We start from the raw sequence: 20611 nt of genomic DNA on the forward strand, positions 1-20611 counted from the left end.
TTTCTTCCCCTTGGGTCTATAATTGAGTGGAGTGGTAGGGTGTGACAGCCCCCCTTTCTGGCTGCCAGACTCCATTTTAGTGAGGTTACCCTTTATTAATATTTCACCCCTGCAATCCCAGTAGGTTTCTGAGCTCTCTGAAGGCAAGGTCCATGTCTGTCTTGTCGGACATATATTTAAGGTTTGGGTAGTAGTAGGGGAAGCTTAAATAAATACCAAAAGTTTGAAGGCAAGAGAAATGACTGGGAAGAACAAGCTTCCCACTTCACCCTCATCTCCACCTCACTCAGGGCAGTGGAAGCAAAGTGCGTGCTCCAGATCAGGGATGCGGCTAAAAGTTTGGAGAGAGCAGAGAGAAGGGAGTTGGGCGTATGGTATAAAGGAAAAAGTGAGGGGTGCCTGGGTGGCTCAGTGGTTGAGCATCTGCCTTTGGCTCAGGTCGTGATACCCCAGTAGTGGGATGGATGCCTGCTTCTCCCTCCACCTATGTCTCTGCCTCTCTCTCATGAATAAATAAGTAAATAAATAAATCTTAAAAAAAAATAAAATAGGGCAGCCCAGGTGGCGCAGCGGTTTAGCGCCGCCTGCAGCCCGGGGTTTGATCCTGGGGACCCTGGATCGAGTCCCACATCAGGCTCCCTGCATGGAGCTTGCTTCTCCCTCTGCCTGTGCCTCTGCCTCTCTCTCTGTGTGTGTCTCTATGAATAAATAAATAAAATCATTAAAAAAATAAAATAAAATAAAGGGAGAAGTGATGTAAGTGGGCAGGCCAAGGCAATGGAATGTGGTAATACAAGTGGGGGGGTAAGTGGCCGAGGGCGGCAAGCGCATGCGTAGTGTAGAAGGACTTATTGAGGCGGAGGGGCGCAATTCTCCACCTGGTCAGTAGTCGGTGCACAAGAGTCGGTGGCGCATGCGCAGGGGACGGCGGGAAAGGTTGCGCCGGAGGCGCGCGCTGAGCGAGTCGCGAGCCGGACTGACGAGGCCTGAAAGGGCCTGTTCGGTAGGCTTCTCAGTTGAGGCTTTTTCACGTTCATTTTTTTCCTAACTGATCACCTTGAAGAGCCCAGGGCTCCAGGCCGGGGTGGGGGCGACCGCTCCAGGGAGGGGTGTGCGAAGCTGGGCGGCACTTCGAGGCTAAGGTCCCTGGACGGTCGGGGCTCAGCAGAGCCGAGGGATCAATTTAGGCCCCCCCCCCCGGTCCCCCAAGGACCCAGCAAACTGACCCGGGCCCCTTCCCTGTCTGAATATGACGTGGGGCATCGGCCGTGGGGCTCCGTCCTTCCGGGAGTCCCTGTGGGTCAGGCGCCCTGACAGCAGAAACCCGGGCCAGCGCCATCATCCCTGGGCCTGTGAGGGGCAGTTCCCCCCCTGCTCCTGGGGGAAGCTGACCCTGGCTCCTCCCGCTTTCCTCCCTGGAGCTTGTAGTCCAGGAACCCCAAGTCGCCCCCGCCCCGCTCCCCCCAGAGGGCAGAGGCCTGGGAGACTGGTTGCTGGGAATGGTGATGCATGTGGCCCCGCGGGGGGCCTCCACAGAGGCTCCACCTGGACCGAGGCTCTGCTGAGGTTCCGCGGGGCTGTATAGGTGACCCGGTGGCCAAAACCCATTGCTCTCACGGAAGGGTTTAATTTATTACCTATTTGCCAGAAAACTTGTTTTTATTTCTTTAAATATTTTATTTGAGAGAGATTCTGAGAGAGAGTGAGAGAGCAAGCATGAGTGGGGCAGGGAGGGGCAGAGGGAAAGGAGAAGCAGCTGAGCCAGGAGCCCCATGCGGGACTCTATCCCAGGACGCCAGATCATGACCTGAGTCACGGGCCGGCGCCCAGCGGACTGAGTTCCTCAGGAGCTCCAGAAAACTTGTTTTAAGGAAGATGCTTTGGGAATGTGTTAAAGGTGGCTGGGGGCGCCTGGGTGGCTCAGTCGATGGATAGAGCGTCTGACCCTTGGTTTCTGCTCAGGTCATGATCTCTGGATGACGCTCTGCGCTTGCCCAATGGGCTTGAAATTCTCTTTTCCTCTCTCTGCCCCTTTCCCCACTCACACACTCTCTCTCCAAATGAATAAATACAATCTCAGAAAAAAAAAAAAAAAGGAAAAGAAAGAAAGGTGGCAGTATTTTTCATGAATACAATTTTCCTGTCTTTCCTCCCCAGCGGAACCGAGAGTTAGAATTGTATGAAAATCAGAAGTGCTTCTTGTTGTTTTTGAGGTATGTTGCAGTTCAGCTGGGGGCAGAATATCCAGTAGTAATGAAACTTTTGTGCTTCTTAGGTGAGCTGCCAACTGTTACATGAATGTCTCCAGCTTCCTCAACTTGGTTAACTTTTGAACGATTTGAATGAAGATTTGTGCTTTTCTGTTTGCTTCTTCAAGTTTGGGTATTTGGGTCATGGTAGACTTGTAAAATAGGTTGGGAAGTGTTTCCTCTTCTGCTTTACTGAAATTACTTATATAAGGTTGGTGGGGTTTTTTCCCCCCAATACTTGATGTAATTCACTAATTGAAACTATTTGGGCCTGGAACGTTCTCTGTGGGAAGGGTTTTGATAAAGAATTCATTTAATAGATATTGGATTGTGTGGATTTCCCATTTCATTTGACTTAAACTTTGTTGATGTGTATTTTTAAGAATTTTTCTCCATTTCATCTAAGTTGTAAAGTTTATTGGCATGAATTTGTCATAATATTTTCTTCTTTTTTTTTTTTAAGATTTTATTTATTTATTCATGAGAGACACAGAGAGACAGAGACACAGGCAGAGGGAGAAGCAAGCTTCCTGCAAGGAGCCCAATGTGGGACTCCATCCTGGACCCCAGGATCACGCCCTGAGCCAAAGGCAGATGCTCAACTGCTAAGCCACCCAGGCGTCCCTCTCCAAAAGCTTATAATTGGGTCTCTTTATTCATTCTGACAATCTTTGCCTTTTAAATTGGAATGCTTAAACTAAATACATTTCATGTAATTATTGATATGGTTGGTTTTGGGTCTCCAATTTTATTTATTTTTTTGTTTTCTGTTAGTTTTTTGGTTCTATTTCTCTTACCTTTTTTTTTTTTTTTAAGATTTTATTTATTTATTCATGAGAGACACAGAGAGAGAGAGAGGCAGAGACATAGGCAGAGGGAGAGGCAGGCTCCCCTCAGGGAGCCTGATGTGGGACTTGATCCCTGAACTCCAGGATCAGCCCCGAGCAGAAAGCAGAGCTCAACTGCTGAGCCATCCAGGCCTCCCTTGTTATCTTTTTTTGGATAGCTTGAATCATTTTTAGTATTTTAATTTATTTATTATCTTGGTAGCTATAACTCTTTTGCAACATTTAGTTAGCAGTTTCTCTAAGAATTACAATTCATATTATTAACTTTTTACAGTCTACTTAGAGTTAATATTTTATCAATTTTTTTTTTAATTTTTTATTTATTTATGATAGTTACAGAGAGAGAGAGAGAGGCAGAGACACAGGCAGAGGGAGAAGCAGGCTCCATGCACCGGGAGCCCGATGTGGGATTCGATCCCGGGTCTCCAGGATCACGCCCTGGGCCAAAGGCAGGCGCCAAACCGCTGCGCCACCAGGGATCCCAATATTTTATCAATTTATGTAAAATGTAGACACTTTACAACCATGTAAGTCCAATATTTGTACCACCTGCTGCTTTTAATGTCTTACATCTGAAATTTAGTATAAAACCTCTAACTTGCAATTTTGGGGCTTTTATTTTTTATTTTTTTAAAAGATTATCTATCTATCTATCTATCTATCTATTTATTTATTTATTCATAGAGACAGAGAGAGAGAGGCAGAGACACAGGCAGAGGGAGAAGCAGGCACCATGCAGAGAGCCTGACATGGGACTCGATCCAGGGTCTCCAGGATCATGCCCTGGGCCGCAGGCAGCACTAAACCGCTGCGCCATCAGGGCTGCCCCACTTTGGGGGCTTTTAAAAAATATTTATGTGGGAGCGAGAGGGTAAGGGGAGGAAGGGCAGAGGGAGAGGAAGAAGCAGACTCCTTGTTGAGGAGGGAGCCCTGCATTGGAACTTGATCCCAGGACCCCATTTCCTACTCTTTATTTTTTCCTATTTTTTCCTCTGATGTCATTTCCCTCAGTCTTAAGCCTGTCTTCATTTTTTGTAATGTGGGTCTGCTGGTAATGAATTCTTTTTGTTTTTATTTGCATACATTTTTATTTCATCTTTATTTATTTATTCATGAGAAACAGAGAGAGAGAGGCAGAGACATAGGCAGAGGGAGAAGTAGGCTTTCTGCGGGGAGCTGGATTTGGAACTCGGTCCCAAGACCCGGGGATCACAATTTGAGCCAAAGGGAGATGCTCAACCGCTGAGCACCCTAAGCTTCCCTCAAATATATTTTTCTGACCTATTTTCATTCTCTCTTCTCCTTTTAGGACTCCACTTATCCACTGTTAGGCCTTTTGATTGGCCTTTTAAGTCCCTAAGAATTTGTGACTTTCATCCTTCTTTTCTCTTTTTCTTTCAAAAATTGGATGATTTCTATCAATCCATCTTCAAGCTTATTGACCCTTTGCTATGTCATATCCATTACGCTATTTAGACTGTCCAGTGAATTTTAATATAGTTATACCCAATAATTTTAATTTATTTTCTGAAATGCTATTGTGAGTTAAATTGTGTCCCCTCTCCATAATGTTGAGGTTCTAAGCCCCTGCAACTCAGAATGTGACCTTGTTTGGTAATAGGATTATTGCAGATGTAGATAAGAATAGGTCATACTAGTATAGACTGGGCCCCTAATCCAATATTAGTAGTGTCCTTATAAGAAGATGGTCATGTGATGATAGAGACTAGGGAGAATGGCAAGTAATGATGAAGGCAGAGGTTGGAGTTATCCAACTGCATGCCAAAGAATGTCAAAGATTGTCATCCAACTGTTAGAGACTAGAAAGGGGCAAAGAAGGATTCCCCTAAGTTTCTCAGGGAAGATGGCCTTGCTAACTTGATTTTGGATTAGATTTTGGACTTCTATTATCCACAACTGTGAGACAATAAATTTATGTTGTTTTAAGCCACCCAGTTTGTGATACTTTTGTTACAACAGCTCAAGAAACTAATGTGAATACTGAATCACATTATTAGGAATAGGAGTTGTGAGTTGTCCTCTTTAGTGACTTTGATATGGTTCTATTTAGAACTTGGTTTTTGACATGATGATGGGACTTTAGTTTCCAGAAATGTTGCTGATTTTCCCACATTTTTAATTTTTAAAAATTATTTATTTGGGGGTGCCTTGGTGGCTCAGTCAGTTAAGCGTCTGCCTTTGGCTCAGGCCCTGATCCCAGGGTCCTGGGATCAAGCCTGCATCAGGCTCCCTGCTTCTTGGGGAGTCTGCTTCTCCGTCTGCCCTTCTCCCCTGCTCATGCTTCCTCATGTGTATGCTCTCTCTTTCTCTCAAATAAATAGTCTTTAAAAAATTATTTATTTGGCTTAGGGGAAAACTGTAGAGAAGACTGGACACTTTATTTATACCCTATAGCTAGAAATAGCAAAGACTGGAGGTGAACTTAAGAATATAGTATATCTCCTCATTTATTCAAATTTTCTTTTATTTCTAAAAAAAAAAATAAAAACACAAATTTTCTTTTATTTCTTTATAAAAGTTTTTGTATTTTTAATAAAAGCCTTGTATATTTTTAGACAATTTTTAGTTATATATATATTTTTGTAGCTTTTTAGTTTTATTTTGAAGTAACTATGGATTTACAGAAAAGTTTCAAAGATAGTACAGAGAATTTTTTTTTTTAAGATTTTATTTATTGGGATGCCTGGGTGGCTCAGTGGTTGGTTGTCTGCCTTTGGCTCAGGGCATGATCCCAGGGTCTAGGGATTGAGTCCTACATTGAGCTCTCTGCGAGGAGCCTGGTTCTGCCTCTGCTTATGTCTTTGCCTCCTCCCTCATGCCCTGATCCAAAGGCAGGTGCTAAACCGCTGAGCTACTCAGGTGTCCCAGGTTTTTTTTTTTTTTAGATTTTGTTTATTTATTCATGAGAGACACAGAAAGAAAGAGGCAGAGACACAGGCAGAGAGAGAAGCAGGCTCCATGCAGGGAGCCTGATTCAGGACTGGATCCTGGAACTCCAGGATCACGCCCTGAGACAAAGGCCGACGCTCAACTGCTCAACTTCAATATGTATTGAAGTCAAGTAATATCAGTCCTCCGATTTTGTTCTTCTCCTTCAATATCATATTGCTTATCCTGGTTGTTTTGCCTCTCCACATAAACTTTAAGAATCAATTTGTCAATATACACAAAATAGCTTGCTGGGATTTTGCTTGGGATTGCATTGAATCTATAAATGAAGTTGAGAAGTACTGAAATTTTAACAATATTGAGTCATCCTATCCATAAACATGGAATATTTCTCCATTTATGTATTTTATTTTTTTCATCAGAATTTTTTTGGTTTTCTTCACATGGATTTTGGACATACTTGGTTAAGTTTGTACCTAAGTATTTCATTTTTGGAGTGCTAATGTAAATGTTATTATGTTTTTCATTTCAAATTCTACTTGTTCACTGTTGGAATATAGGAAAGTGATTGACTTTTACACATTAACCTTGTATTCTACCACCTTGCTTTAACTGCTTGTTAGTTTCAGGACATTTTTGTCAGTTCTTCTGACTTGTCTACATAGTTTATCATATCATCTGGGAATAAAGACAGATTCACTTTTTCCTTCCAAATCTCTGTGCCTTTTATTTCATTTTCTTGTTTTACTGCATTAGCTAGGACTTGCAGTACGATGTTGAAAAGGAGTCGTGAGAAGGGATATCCTTGTCTTTTTCCTGCTCTTAGTGGGAAGGAAAGTTCCCAGATTCTCATCATTAAGAATGACATTAGGGGCACCTGAGTGGCTCAGTCATTTAAATGTCTGACTCTTGATTTCAGTGCAGGTCATGATCTCAGGGTCATGAGATGGAGCCCCTACTTGGAGCCCTGCTTAGGGCTCCACAGTCAGCAAGGAGTCTGCTTCTCTTCCTCTTCTTTTCCCTCTGCCTCTCTCCCTGTGCACTTGCCAACACTGTCTCTTTCCCTTTCTCTCTCAAAACAAATACAATCTTAAAAAAGAAGAATGACATTAGCTGTAGGTTTTCTGTAGATATTCTTTATCAAGTTGTGGGAGTTGCCTAGTTCCTAGTTAACTGATAGTTTTTATCGTGTTAGATTTTGTCAAATACTTTTTTCTGCATCTATTGACAGAACTGTGATTTTTCTTTTTTAGCTTGTTAATGTGATGGATTACATTAATTTATTTTTGAATGTTGAATCTGCCTTGCGTACTTGAGATAAATGCCACTTGGTTGGTCATGTTGTGTAATTCTTTTTATACTTTGTTGGGTTGGATTTGTTAATATTTTGTTGAGGATTTTTGCCCCTATGTTCATGAGAGATATTGGTCAGTAGCTTCCTTTTTCTGTAATGTCTTTGTCTGGTTTTGGTATTGGGGTCAGCTTATCTCATAGAATGAAGTGGAAGTGTTCCCTTGCTTCTATCCTTTGAAAGAGATTGTAGAGAATTGATGTAATTTCTTCCTTAAATATTTAACAGAATTCACTAGTGAATGCATCTGAGCCTGGTACTTTCTGTTTTGGAAAGTTATTATTATTTTTGGAAGGTTATTATTTATCTAATTTTTAAAAAGATTTATTTATTCATGGCAGACACAGAGAGAGAGGCAGAGACACAGGCAGAAGGAAAAGCAGGCTTCCCGCAGAAGCCCGATTTGGAACTTGATCCGGGATCCTGGGATCCCGACCTGAGTCAAAGGCAGCTGCCGAAACGCTGAGCCATACAGGCGTCCCTATCCAATTTATTTAATAGAGACAGGCTTATTCATACTTCTTTTTGTGTCAGTTTTGGAAGATTGTATCTTTTTTTTTGTTAAATATTTTATTTATTTATTCATGAGAGACACAGAGAGATAGGCAGAGACACAGGCAGAGGGAGAAGCAGGCTCCATGCAAGGAGCCTGAGGAGGGACTCGATCCGGGGATCCCAGTATCATGCCCTGAGCCGAAGGCAGACACTCAACCACTGAGCCACCCAGGCGTCCCTGAAGATTGTGTGTGTGTGTGTTTTTTTTAATTTTTATTTATTTATGATAGTCACACACACACACACACACACACACACACACACAGAGGCAGAGACACAGGCAGAGGGAGAAGCAGGCTCCATGCACTGGGAGCCTGACGTGGGATTCGATCCCGGGTCTCCAGGATCACGCCCTGGGCCAAAGGCAGGCGCTAAACCGCTGCGCCACCCAGGGATCCCGAAGATTGTGTGTTTTAAGGAATTGTTCCATTTCATCTAGATTATCAAATTTATGGACGTAGAGTTGTTCATAGTATTCCTTTATTATCCTTTCAATGTCCATTATGGAGACTGTGGGGATTTTTAGTGATGTCTCCTCTTTCATTCTGATATTGATAAATTATGTCCTCTTTCTTTTTCCTTAATTAGCCTGAGTGTAGGCTTATCAATTTTACTGATCTTTTCAAAGAACCAGCTTTTGATTTTAATGATTTTCTTTGTTGGTTTTCTGTCTTCAGTTTCTGCTCTAATTCTTATTATTTCTTTTCTTCTGTTTACTTTGGATTTAATTTTCTATTCTTTTTCTAGTTTCCTAAAGTAGTAACTTAGATTATTGATTTTAGAGCTTCTTTTCTTTTTTAATGTGCATTCAGTGCCATAAAATTCCTTCTAAGCACTGCTTTTGTTGTGTCCCACAAATTTTGGTAAATTTTGTTTCATTTTCATTTAGTTAAAAATATTTACAAATTTCTCTTGAGATTTCTTCTTTGACCCATGTATTCTTTAGAAGTGAGTTGTTTAATCTCCGTGTATTTTGGGATTTTCCAGTTACCTTTTTGTTAGATTTCAAGTTTAATTCAATTGTAGACTGAGAGCAGACATTGTATAACTTTTTGTCTTTTGTTTGTTAAGGTGTTTTATGGCCCAGGATATAGTCTTAGGAAAGATATGTATTCTTCTGTTATTTGGATGAAGTAGTCTGCAGATGTCAGTTAAATCCATTTGATTGATGATATGTTGAATTCCACTACATCCATACCGATTTTCTGCCTGGTGATATTCAGTCTTTGTTGTATTTGCTTTTCAATTCTGTAGGTTTCTATTGAGATATCCTCAAGGTCAGTGATTCTTTCCTCAGCCATGTCCAATCTACTAGTAAGCCCATTAAAGGTATTCTTCATTTCTCGTACAGTTTTTAGAAAAAATCTCTTCAGTTCTTTTTGGTTCTTTTTTAGGATTTCCATCTCTCTGTTTACATTGCCTGTCTGTTCTTGCACACTGTCTACTTTACCTGTTAAAGCCCTTAGGAAATTAATCCTAGTTCTTTCAAATTCCCAGTCTGATAAATCCAGCATTCCTGCCATGCCTGGTTCTGATGCTCAGTCCCTTCAAATTATGGTTTTTGCCTTTTGTATGACTTGTAAGTTTTTCTTGATAGCTGGACATGACAGACTGGATAAAGGAACTGCTTATATAGGCCTTTATTTTTTTTATTTTATTTTTATTTTTATTTTTTTTGGTTATAGGCCTTTAATAATGTGTTGGTAATGTGTTGGGGAGAACAAATGTTCTATAGTATGTCTCAGTCTTTTAGGGAGCCATGCCTCTAGACTAAATTTCATGTGTTTCTTGATTTTGTTCTCCATCCCTCTTAGGTGGGACAGGATGTTTGGAGTGGGCTGGAGTTGATGTTTTCTATCCCCTAGGTCAGTTTGACTCTGAAATTACCCCCACTGACTAGGCTCTGGTTAAATACTTTCTTCCAAGGGCAGGCCTTGTTAAGAAAAGAGTGCCCTGGAGTATTTCAGTATGGTTCCTTTTTCTTCCCCCTGCTAGAAGCATGAGGGGATTTTTATCAGATATTCTGTGAGAACCTGGTCAAGCTCCTGGAGTTCAAACTCACAAAAATGTGCTCCACCCCCATGAGTGGGTCCTCCTGGAGTTTTTTTTTTTCTTTAAGATTTTATTTATTTATTTGAAACAAAGAGAGAGCCGGAGAGCACACGTGGGGGTAATGGCAGAGGGAGAGGGAGAAGCAGACTTCCCACTGAGCAGGGAGCCTGACACAGGGCTTGATCCCAGGACCTTGAGATCATGACCTGAGCCAAAGGCAGACACCTAACCAACTGAGCCACCCAGGTACCCCCAACTTTGACAGTTTTAATCAATACAAGTCAGTCGCTTTATAGAATGTCCCTCTGTTTAGATTGTCTGATTGTTTCCACATGATTAGATTATGTTTGTACATTTTTGGCAGGAAGGGCAGCCCCGGTGGCTCAGCGGTTTAGCGCGGCCTTCAGCTTAGGGCGTGATCCTGGAGACCTGGGATCGAGTCCCACGTTGGGCTCCCTGCATGGAGCCTGCTTCTCCGTCTGCCTGTGTCTCTGCCTCTCTCTCTCTCTCTCTCTCTGTGTCTCTCATGAATAAATAAATAAAATCTTTAAAAAAAAACCATTTTTGGCAGGAATATCACCAAAATGATGTTGTGTTCTTTTCAGTGCATTTCACATCAGGAGACAGATGGTATCAGTTGGCTTTCATTACTTGGCTTAGGTGGTGTCTGACACTATGAAGATATTACTTTTCTGTTTTTTGGAGGAGATATGTTAATTAATACTGCACAATTATTTGTCCCCATCAAACTTTCTTGTGTTAGCAACATTGTTGATTCTTGCTTGAATTAGTTACTACTCTCAGTGGTTTCGAAATGATGACTTAAAAAAAAAGAGTTATTTATTTATTCATGAGAAACACAGAGAGAGAGGCAGAGACATAGGTAGAGGGAGAAGCAGGCTCCCCATAGGGAGCCCAGTGTGGGACTCTATCCAGGATCCCGGCCGGGATCATGCCTTGAGCCAAAAGCAGATACTCAACTGCTGAGCCACCCAGGTGTCCCCCAAATGCTGACTTTCTTTCTTCTTTTTTTTTTTTAAGATTTTATTTATTCATGAGAGACACAGAGAGAGAGAGAGAGGCAGAGACACAGGCAGAGGGAGAAGCAGGCTCCATGCAGGGAGCCTGATGTGGGACTCGATCCCAGGACTCCAGGGTCACGCCCAGGGCCAAAGGCTGGCGCCAAACCGCTGAGCCACCCAGGGATCCCAGTATCTTTTTATTTTTAATTCTTACTTATCAATACATATTTTTCTTGGTTATAGAAGTAATACTTTTTAAAGACAATTTAATAAACTAAAATCAGAAAGATATAAAAATACCTGTGCCCTATTATCTTCTATGTATTGACGTGTTTTCTTTCAGCCTTTGCTTTTATTGCACTTATTTTTAACAAATATCTTTTTTTTAAGTTTTTTTTTTTGTTAAAGATTTTATTTATTTATTCATGAGAGACACAGAGAGAGAGAGAGGCAGAGACACAGGCAGAGGGAGAAGCAGGCTCCCCTCTGGGAGCCTGATGTGGGACTCGATCCCTGAACCCTGGGATCACGCCCTGAGCTGAAAGCAGAGCTCAAACGCTGAGCCATCCAGGCGTCCCTATTTTTTTTTTAAGTTTTTATTTAAATGTTAATTAGTTAACATATAGTGTAATTTTAGTTTCAGGAGTAGAATTTAGTGATTCATCACTTACCTATGACACACAGTACTCATCATAGCGAGTGCCCTCCTTAATACCCATCACCCATTTAGCCCATCCTCCCAGATATCTCATTTCCAGCAACCCTCAATTTGTTCTATATAGATAAGACTCTGTCTTATGGTTTGTGTATCTCTCTTTTTCTTCCCTATGTTCATCTGTTTTGTTTCATAGATTCCATATATGAGTGAAATCATGTGGTATTTGTCTTTATCTGACTTATTTCGCTTAGCACAATACACACTGGCTCCATCTATGTTGTTGCAAATGGCAAGATTTCATTATTATTATTATTTAAATATTTTATTTACTTATTCATGAGACACACAGAGAGAAAGAGGCAGAGACATAGGCAGAGGATGAAGCAGGCTCCATGCAGGAAGCCTGATGTGGGACTCGATCCTGGGACTCTGGGATCACGCCCTGAGTCAAAGGCAGATGCTCAACTGCTGAGCCACCCAGGCGTCCTAAGATTTCATTATTTTTGATAGCTGAGAAATATATATATATATATATATATATATTTATATTGGAATATTACTCCAATAATATTGGAGCAATATTATATTGGAATATTATTTATATATAGGAATATTACTCATTGCACTTCTAAATGTAGTATAGATAGAACTAAAGACAGAAATATGCATCTTAGTTTTGTTTTTTTTTAACCTATCATTGAATTATAAGTATTTCTTCAGCTACTAAGAATTCTTTCAAAACAGTATATCTCATAACTGATTAGCCCTGTGGCCCAGATGTGCTAGTGCTGCTCTGTTGCCTGCTGCCTGCTGTCTCTGCTTCTGGACGGCATGCTCCTTCCCCCTCTGAAAGAAAACTCCAGTTTCCTCTCTCTTCTCCTCTTCCACATCCTGTATTTTTTTTCTTTTCTTTTTCAGCAGATTCCTTGCCCATTCTATTGTAGAGCATCTGAAGAGCCAGCAAAAGGTCAGAGTGGCAGAAGCACAAAGAACAGAGAGGAGTGTAACCCCAGATATGAGGTAGAGTACTGTCCTTTTGCTGGGGATAGAGCAGTCAGTGGTGGGGTATGGGGTGGAGATAGACAATAAATAGAAGAAAACTCAGTAGGTAATCACACCAGGAGGTGAAAAATGCTATGATGAAAAATGAAAGGAAGTAGGATGGAAAGAATAGTGGGAGTATGTAGCTACTATTTTTTAAATTATAATTTAACTTGATTTTACTTTAAAGATTTTATTTATTTGAGAGAGAGAGAGAGAGAGCCTGCATGAGTGAGGAGAGAGGCAGAGAGGGAGAAGCAGACTCCCTGCTGAACATAGAGCCTGATAGGGAGCTCAATTCTAGTACCCTGAGATCATGATCTGGGCCAAAGTCAGACACTTAACTGACCAAGCCACCCAGGCACCTTGGTAGCTGCTATTTTAGATAGGCAGGCAGGGAAGACATCTCTGGTGAAGTGATATTTGAGCAAAGACCTGGTGTTTTACAGATAAGAAAGTTCAGAGAGGTAAAGCAACTTTCCTAAAGTTATAAGGAAGACATAGTATACAATTTGTTTCTTTTTTTTAAGATTTTACTTTTTACATCATCTCTACAATCAACTTGGGGCTGGAACTCACAACCTCAGTATCAAGAGTCACATGTTCTTCTGACTAAGCCAGCTAGCTGACTCTCTTTTGTTTCTTTCTTTTTTTTTTTTTTTAAGTTTTAAAATTTATATAGTCTTTACACCCAGCAGGGGCTTGAACACACAACCCCAAGATCAAGAGTCACATGCTCTTCTGACCAAGCCAGCCAGGTGCCCCTAAATTTGTTTCTTTGATTCAAAAGCCACTATAAATGGTACTTCCCTCTGTAGGGAGTATACCTCAATGTTTCAGAAACCCTTTGAGTTCAGTTCCCAACTGTTAGCTTGGCTATCTTGACCCTATCCCTTGCACCAAAACATTTCTAAGAGGTAAGACTTATATAAGAGATTTTTGTATGCTTTGAATTTCAGTGGCAATAGGGACAGAAAGATTTGCTTTGAGGATGTGCTGGGGATTGTTTTGGAAGTCATTTCTTAACTCTAAAGTCTAAATCTAGGTTTTGGTGTCCTTAAGCTCTACTCAGGAAGGTGAACACCCCCTTGAAAGAGCTGGAGCTGCTCCAGAGAGTCTGCCTGGAATGGAGACAGAGGCCCAGGCTTCAAAATCTTCACTGACAAATTTATCTACTGAGATAGAGTTTTCTGAGAATCTCCATGAAATCAAGTCTTGGGAAGATAAGAGCACAGCTAACTGGCATCAGATGCTCAGGGTTTCAGAATCTCAGGCTTTCAAGGCTCGGGTATTGAAGGCCCAGGCCTGGGAGATTCAGGCTAGTGAGGCCCACAGAAGAGCCAGCCAAACCAGGCACACCTCTGTACTGGAGATGGATGCTACCCAAGCCCTGAAACAGAAACCCTTACCTGAGAAGGTTCAAGCTACAGAGAAAGAAAAGTGTGAGATCCTCTTTACTCGTCCATGCTGGTCCAATAAGATTGAGTACATTCTGACTCAAGTGGGCTACTCCATGAAGATAAGCAGTCTCTGGCATTTTTTCATCCTGTGGCTTCACAATGGAGGTTGTAAGTCTGGGGACCAGGAATCATGGATCCACAGGAGGTTTTAAACTTAAGGTCTTTGGGATCTGTAGAGGCTAGAAGCTTGGTACTGTGAGCCAAATAGAGTCACATTACTGAACACCTAGGATCATAAGAGGGTTAAGAGGTGTAGGGTATCAGAATACAAGGGGCCGGAGGCCTGGGTTGGAGTGACTGGGAGTAGAAACTAGGCATCTGAGTCTTCCAGGAACTGGGGACCCAAGGGACACCTGGGACTATGAAGGATGTAGAAACAGTTGATCCCTGATTATCTGTGGCCCTGAGGGGGGTCACTGATGCGGAATGTGTTTTCCTGGACTCCCAAGGAAGTCCAGGCACTGAAAAGCCAGGTGGCCTCTCCTGACTTCCTGCACAGGCAGTTTTCTCATCATCTACATCCTCATGCTGTTCTTGGTTGGGGTTCCTCTTCTATTCCTGGAGATGGCAGCTGGTCAGAGGATACGTCAGAGCAGCATTGGTGTATGGAAGGTCATCAGCGCCTGGATTGGTGGTGTGGGGTATACCAGCTTCATGGTGAGGAGTCCTGGGCCGCCCATGCTTACCCTTTACACCCCACTCCCACCTCAACTGTTTGTTGTCCTGGGATGGGTCACTTCCATGGGCCAACTCCCTTCAAGTCCCCAGTCCTCTGTCAAATCCCCTCCTTTTTCCTGTCCTCATCCTTCCTCCCAGCTACTTTCCCCTTGACTCCTAGGTATGCTTCATCACTGGCTTGTATTTGAATGTGATCAATGTCTGGACCCTCTTCTACTTGAGCCAGTCCTTCCAGTTTCCAGTTCCATGGGAAAAATGTCCTTTATTGGAGAACTCCAGTGACTTTGGTGAGGAGGAAATGAAAGAGGAGGAGAAGGGGAAAACATCTATAAGGGAATTTGGAAGAGGATAAAGGAATGGGGAGAGATGAAGAGGAAGATAGAAAGATGAAGAAATGGGAAGAGGAAGAAGTAGCAGGAAGTGAGGGAAGGGCTAAGGAAGAAGGGAGGGGTCACCCTGTCTAGCAGGCATGTCCAAAGCCAGGTCCCCCCAGATCCCGAATGTGCACGGACGACTCCCTCCTTGTACTTCTGGTACCGGCTGACCTTGAAAGCTTCAGACAGAATTGAGGATGGTGGGTCACCAGTCTTCAGTCTGAACCTGTTCTTATTGGTGTCCTGGTGTCTTATTGGTGCTTTCATGATTAATGGGCTCAAGTCCACTGGGAAGGTAAGCCAACATTGACATTCTCAGATGCCTTAGACATCATCCAACATTGTTCTCACTTATCTCCTAATATCTCATTCCTTCTGGTGTTTGACTCCTCGTAGCCCTTAACCTTTGCTGAAAACTGTCTTCTAATTTCTGACTCAGCATTAAAAAAAAGATTTATTTATTTATTTTATTTATTTATTTTATTTTAGAGAGAGAGGAAGAGAGAGCACGTATGAGTGGGAGGAGGAATAGAGGGAAAGGGAGAGAGAGAATCCTTAGACTCCCCTCTGAGGGTTGAGCCCAATGTGAGGCTCAATCCCAGGACCCTGAGATCATGACCTGAGCCAAAACCAAGAGTCAGAAGCTTAACTTTCTGAGCCACCCAGGTGTCCCCTGACTCAGCACTTTTGATCCCTGCTGACTGTTGGTGTTCTTCCCACTGATACATGGTTGCTGATATGCTCTGTTCTCAATTCAGATAATGTTGGTCCTGGTGCCAGCCCCCTATTTCATCATCCTTTGTTTCCTCTTCCGGAGTCTACTGCTGGAAGGGGCAGCATTTGGCTTTCAACATTTGATGCTTGTCAAGGTAAAGTAAGTCTCCCTCACTCCCCTATCAGGCATTTGAGGACATCTGTCTATTGTTAGGGTGTCCTTTCCCTATTATTTACCTGTGACCTTCAACCCATTTCTGTTAAGATTCACACCTCTCCTTCTTTGACATTTCCCCTTATACTTGTGTTCTTTTTAGATATCAGCTATGTACAACATGAATGTATGGTGTCAAGCAGGAAATCAAGTCTTGTTTGCCTTGGGTCTAGGCTTGGGCCCTGTTGTCTCCTTATCCTCGCACATGTACCCATCCACCAACTGTCTCAGTGATGCCTTGATTGTGGCTCTGGTCAACCTGTTCACCATGCTGCTGGTCACATCTTTTTCCTTCTGTGTCCTGGGCTTTTGGGCTACAGTTATCACGCACCGCTGCAGTGAGAAGTAAGGCCAGCCCCTTAGGGAGGGTCCTAGTCCCAGGGAACTACAAAGCCCAGAGCCCCTAACTTTCAAGGTGCTGTAAAGACTCCTGTTCACACCTGGCAACCTCAGGTGCACTTGCAAGCCTCTACTCCCCTGGAGCAAAAAGCAGACAATAGAATCCTCGTCATATATTTTCTTGCTTCAAGCCCTTTTCTGGCCCTAGAAATCTTCAACCTCAGAGACTGCCGCTGTCCAGAGTGCCACCACAGAGATAGGCTAAAAGTCGCAAGCATTCAAGATCTAGAGAACTTTCCACTTCCTGAATAACCTCACTTGTAACTTTCAACTTCTATATTTAAAGATTTCTGTCAGTCTATCATACTTAAACCCTAAAGGGACTCTCAGAAACAGAAGCTTTATTGTCTGCTCACCCCTATTTTTCATTTTTCAGGCATTAATTTCAAAAGCACCCCTATTTTTCATTTTTCAGGCATTAATTTCAAAAGAACCCGTGGGACATTTAGAAAGTATTCTTTGTGTACCGCAGAGATATGGAGGGGTGAATCAGACCACAGTTCCTGCCTTCATTGGGTTTTCAGTTTTGGAGGGAGGAGGTGGGGGGAATTACATAATTGAACACTGTATGCTCATGATAACTAATAGAAGGGATGATGGGGAGGACAAAAGACAGAGCCATTAATTCTGACTAGGCTAGTCAGAGAAGAACTCCCAAGAGGAGGCACACCTACTGAATTTTTCCTGCTAATTGTAACCAGTGCATTCTAAAATAAACCTGGGCATACGCATGTGCATATGCGTGAGAGTTCTCTAGGGTATATGCTCAGGAATGGGACTGCTGGGTAGGGGGTTACATACCTTCAGTTTTACCATATATTGTCTCATTATCAAAGTGGTTTATAATGTGTGAGAATTCCACATAGTCCACTTTCTGCACATTTGATTAGACTTGGTCAAACTTTAAAATTTTGCCATTCTGGTGGGAGTATAATGGCATTTTTTTAATGTTTTAAAAACATTTTATTAAGATATACTTACGTACATATAGAAACACACATAAAATAAAAAGTGCAGTATAAATAACTATAAAATAAGCACCACCCATGTTACAGACTAGAATGACCCTAGAAGCTTTCTATGTATTTCTAATTTTAACCTCTTTCCTCCCAACTAGTATCCCGGCTTTTATGATAATTAGTTCTTTGTTTTTATTTATATTTTATTATCTATGTATGCATATCTAGACAGTACAGTTTTGTAATGTATACAAAGCAATATAGATTTTTTTTTTAAGTATGCTCCATGTCTACCGTGGGGCTTGAACTCATGACCCTAAGATTGAGCATTGCAGGCTCTACTGACTGTGCCAGCCAGGTGCCCGTACAATATAGTTTTTTTTTTTTTAAGTAACTTTTTTCTTTTTTTTTTAAAGTTTCATTTAAGTAATCTCTACACCTAACGTGGGGCTCAAACTCAAAACCCTGAGATCAAGAGTCACATGCTTTTATGACTGAGTCAGCCAGGAGCCCCTGTAAAACAATGTCATTTAGTGTGTCCATTTATGTAGTTTTTTTTTTTTAATTTTATTTATTTATTTATTTATGATAGTCACACAGAGAGAGAGAGAGAGAAGCAGAGACATAGGCAGAGGGAGAAGCAGGCTCCATGCACCGGGAGCCCGACGTGGGATTCGATCCCGGGTCTCCAGGATCACGCCCCGGGCCAAAGGCAGGCACTAAACCGCTGCGCCACCCAGGGATCCCCATTTATGTAGTTTTAATGCTTAGTTTTAAGTTGTTTGATTTTGATGTGTGTGGGCATAGGTTTTTAGAGTTTATCCTGTTGGCAGTGCACTGAGCTTCTTGAATCTAAAGTTTTATAACTTTGCCAAATATGGGAAATTTTCAGCTGTTATTTCTCTAAATGTTTTTTTCTGCATTGCACTCTTTCAACTTTCATTCTGGACTCTGATGACAGATCATAAACCCTTTGCTATTATCCCATAAGTTTCTGAGGCTCTGTATATTTTCCCCCCACTCTTTTGGGTCTGTTGTTCAAAGAGGTACTCTCTATTGATTTATCTTTAAAGTCACTAACTCTAAAAAATAAATAAATAAATAAATAAATAAATAAATAAATAAATAAAGTCACTAACTCTTTCCCCTGTCATCTTCACTCCACTATTTAGCCAATCAAGTGAACTTTCTGTTACTTGCTTTTTAGTTATAAATGTTCCACTTAGTATTTTTAAAAATATTTTATTTGTTTATTCATGAGAGACAGAGAGGCAGAGACATAGGCAGTGGGAGAAGTAGGCTCCCCATGGGGAGTCCGATGTGGGACTCAATGCCAGGACCCTGGCATCATGCTGAGCCAAAGGCCGACACTCAACCACTGAGCCATCCAGGTGCCCATCTACTTAGTGTTTTTCTTACATCTTTTGTATGGGGATAGATTTTTTTAAAGATTTTATTTATTTATTCATGAGAGACACAGAGATAGATAGATAGATAGATAGAGAGAGAGAGAGAGAGAGGCAGAGGGAGAAACAGGCTCCATGCAGGGAGCCAGACGTGGGACTCGATCCCGGGACTCCAGGGATCACGCCCTGGGTCAAAGGCAGGCGCTAAACTGCTGAGCCACCCAGGGATCCCCCACATAACCTTTCTCATTGTGTTTGTTTTTTGTTTTGTGTAGTGATTACAGCAGCTTTTTTTTTTTCATCATGATTAGTGTACTTCTTTTTTTTTTTTAATTTTTATTTATTTATGATAGTCAGAGAGAGAGAGGCAGAGACACAGGCAGAGGGAGAAGCAGGCTCCATGCACCGGGAGCCCGACGTGGGATTCGATCCCGGGTCTCCAGGATCGCGCCCTGGGCCAAAGGCAGGCGCCAAACCGCTGAGCCACCCAGGGATCCCTGATTAGTGTACTTCTTAATTCCCATCACCTATTTCACCAGTCCCCTCACCCACCGCCCCTCTGGTAGCCATCAGTTTGTTCTCTATAGATAAGAGTCTGTTTCTTGGTTTGTCTTTGTCTTTCTTTTTTTCTCCTGCTTGTTTGTTTTGTTTCTTAAATTCCACATATGAATGAAATCATATGGCATTTGTGTGTCTCTGACTGACTTATTTCACTTAGCATTATACTTTCTAGCTCCATCTATGTTGTTGCAAATGGCAGGATTTCACTCTTTTTTATGGCTTAATAATATTCCATCACAAATACACACACACACACACACACACACACACACGCACACACTACATCTTTTCTGTCCAGTCATCTCTTGATGGACACTTGGGCTGCTTCCAGCAATTTGGCTTTTGTAAATAAAGCTGCATTAAACATAGGGGTGCATGTATTCCCTTGGGGTAGTGTTTTTATATGTTTTGGGTAAATACCCAGTAGTGCAATTACTGGATTATAGGGTAGTTCTATTTTTAACTTTTTGAGGAACCTCCATATTGTTTTCCACAGTGGCTGCACCAGTTTGCATTCCTAACTGACATTCATAGAGGATTCCTTTTTCTCTACATCCTCGATGACACCTGTTGTTTCCTGTATTGTTAAATTTAACCGTTCTGGCAGATGTGAGATGGTATCTCACTTTAGTTTTGATTTGCATTTCCCTGATATTTAGTGATGTTGAGCATCTTTTCATGTGCCTGCTGGCCATTAAATTGTATTTAATGGTATTGAACTCAGCCCCTGGTAAATATCTTTCTACTTTCTGTTTCTATTAGTTTGACTACTTTAGATGCCTTATTTAATAAGTGGAATCATGTGGTATTTGCCTTTTTTCATGGTCTTCTAGAAGCTTTACAGTTTTAGCGTTTTTGTTGTTAATATATTATCTATTTCAAGTAAATATTTGTGTAAGGAGTGGAGTAAGAGTCAAGGTTAGTTATTTTTCCCACTTAGATACCCATTTGTTGAAAAAAATGATCCTTTCCTCATCAGATTGCCTTGTATCTTTGTTGAAAGTTGACTATAGATGTTTAGGTCTGTTTCCAGACTCTATTCTAATCAATTAATTTGCCAATGTAATCCTGTTATAATTACTAATATATTATAGTAAATCTTAAAATCAAGGTGTGTAAGTTCTCCAATTGTGTTATTCTCTTCCAGAATTGTTTTGGCT

General features: G+C 41.7%; 1 protein-coding gene across 10 annotated transcripts in view; it reads left to right on the forward strand.

The window, feature by feature from the left end:
• Positions 1 to 881: 881 nt before the first annotated feature.
• Positions 882 to 20611, forward strand: part of SLC6A16 (solute carrier family 6 member 16) — a 35400-nt gene continuing 15670 nt past the window's right edge. For 6 of the 10 annotated variants that reach the window (XR_003126985.2, XM_025424297.2, XM_025424298.2 and 3 more), the window contains exons 1-9: positions 882 to 1003; positions 2158 to 2213; positions 12564 to 12665; positions 13749 to 14254; positions 14646 to 14803; positions 14985 to 15111; positions 15318 to 15493; positions 15957 to 16067; positions 16230 to 16471. Coding sequence is in view for 9 of the 10 variants with exons in the window: in XM_025424297.2 (XP_025280082.1) it covers positions 914 to 1003; positions 2158 to 2213; positions 12564 to 12665; positions 13749 to 14254; positions 14646 to 14803; positions 14985 to 15111; positions 15318 to 15493; positions 15957 to 16067; positions 16230 to 16471 (1568 nt within the window). In the remaining variant the exon portion in view is untranslated. The remainder of the gene's footprint in view (positions 1004 to 2157; positions 2214 to 12563; positions 12666 to 13748; positions 14255 to 14645; positions 14804 to 14984; positions 15112 to 15317; positions 15494 to 15956; positions 16068 to 16229; positions 16472 to 20611) is intronic. The other 4 variants (XM_049093747.1, XM_049093742.1, XM_049093751.1 and 1 more) reach the window with 4 other exon arrangements.

This window comes from Canis lupus, chromosome 1 (genome assembly GCF_003254725.2).
Source record: "Canis lupus dingo isolate Sandy chromosome 1, ASM325472v2, whole genome shotgun sequence".
Taxonomy (NCBI): domain Eukaryota; kingdom Metazoa; phylum Chordata; class Mammalia; order Carnivora; family Canidae; genus Canis; species Canis lupus.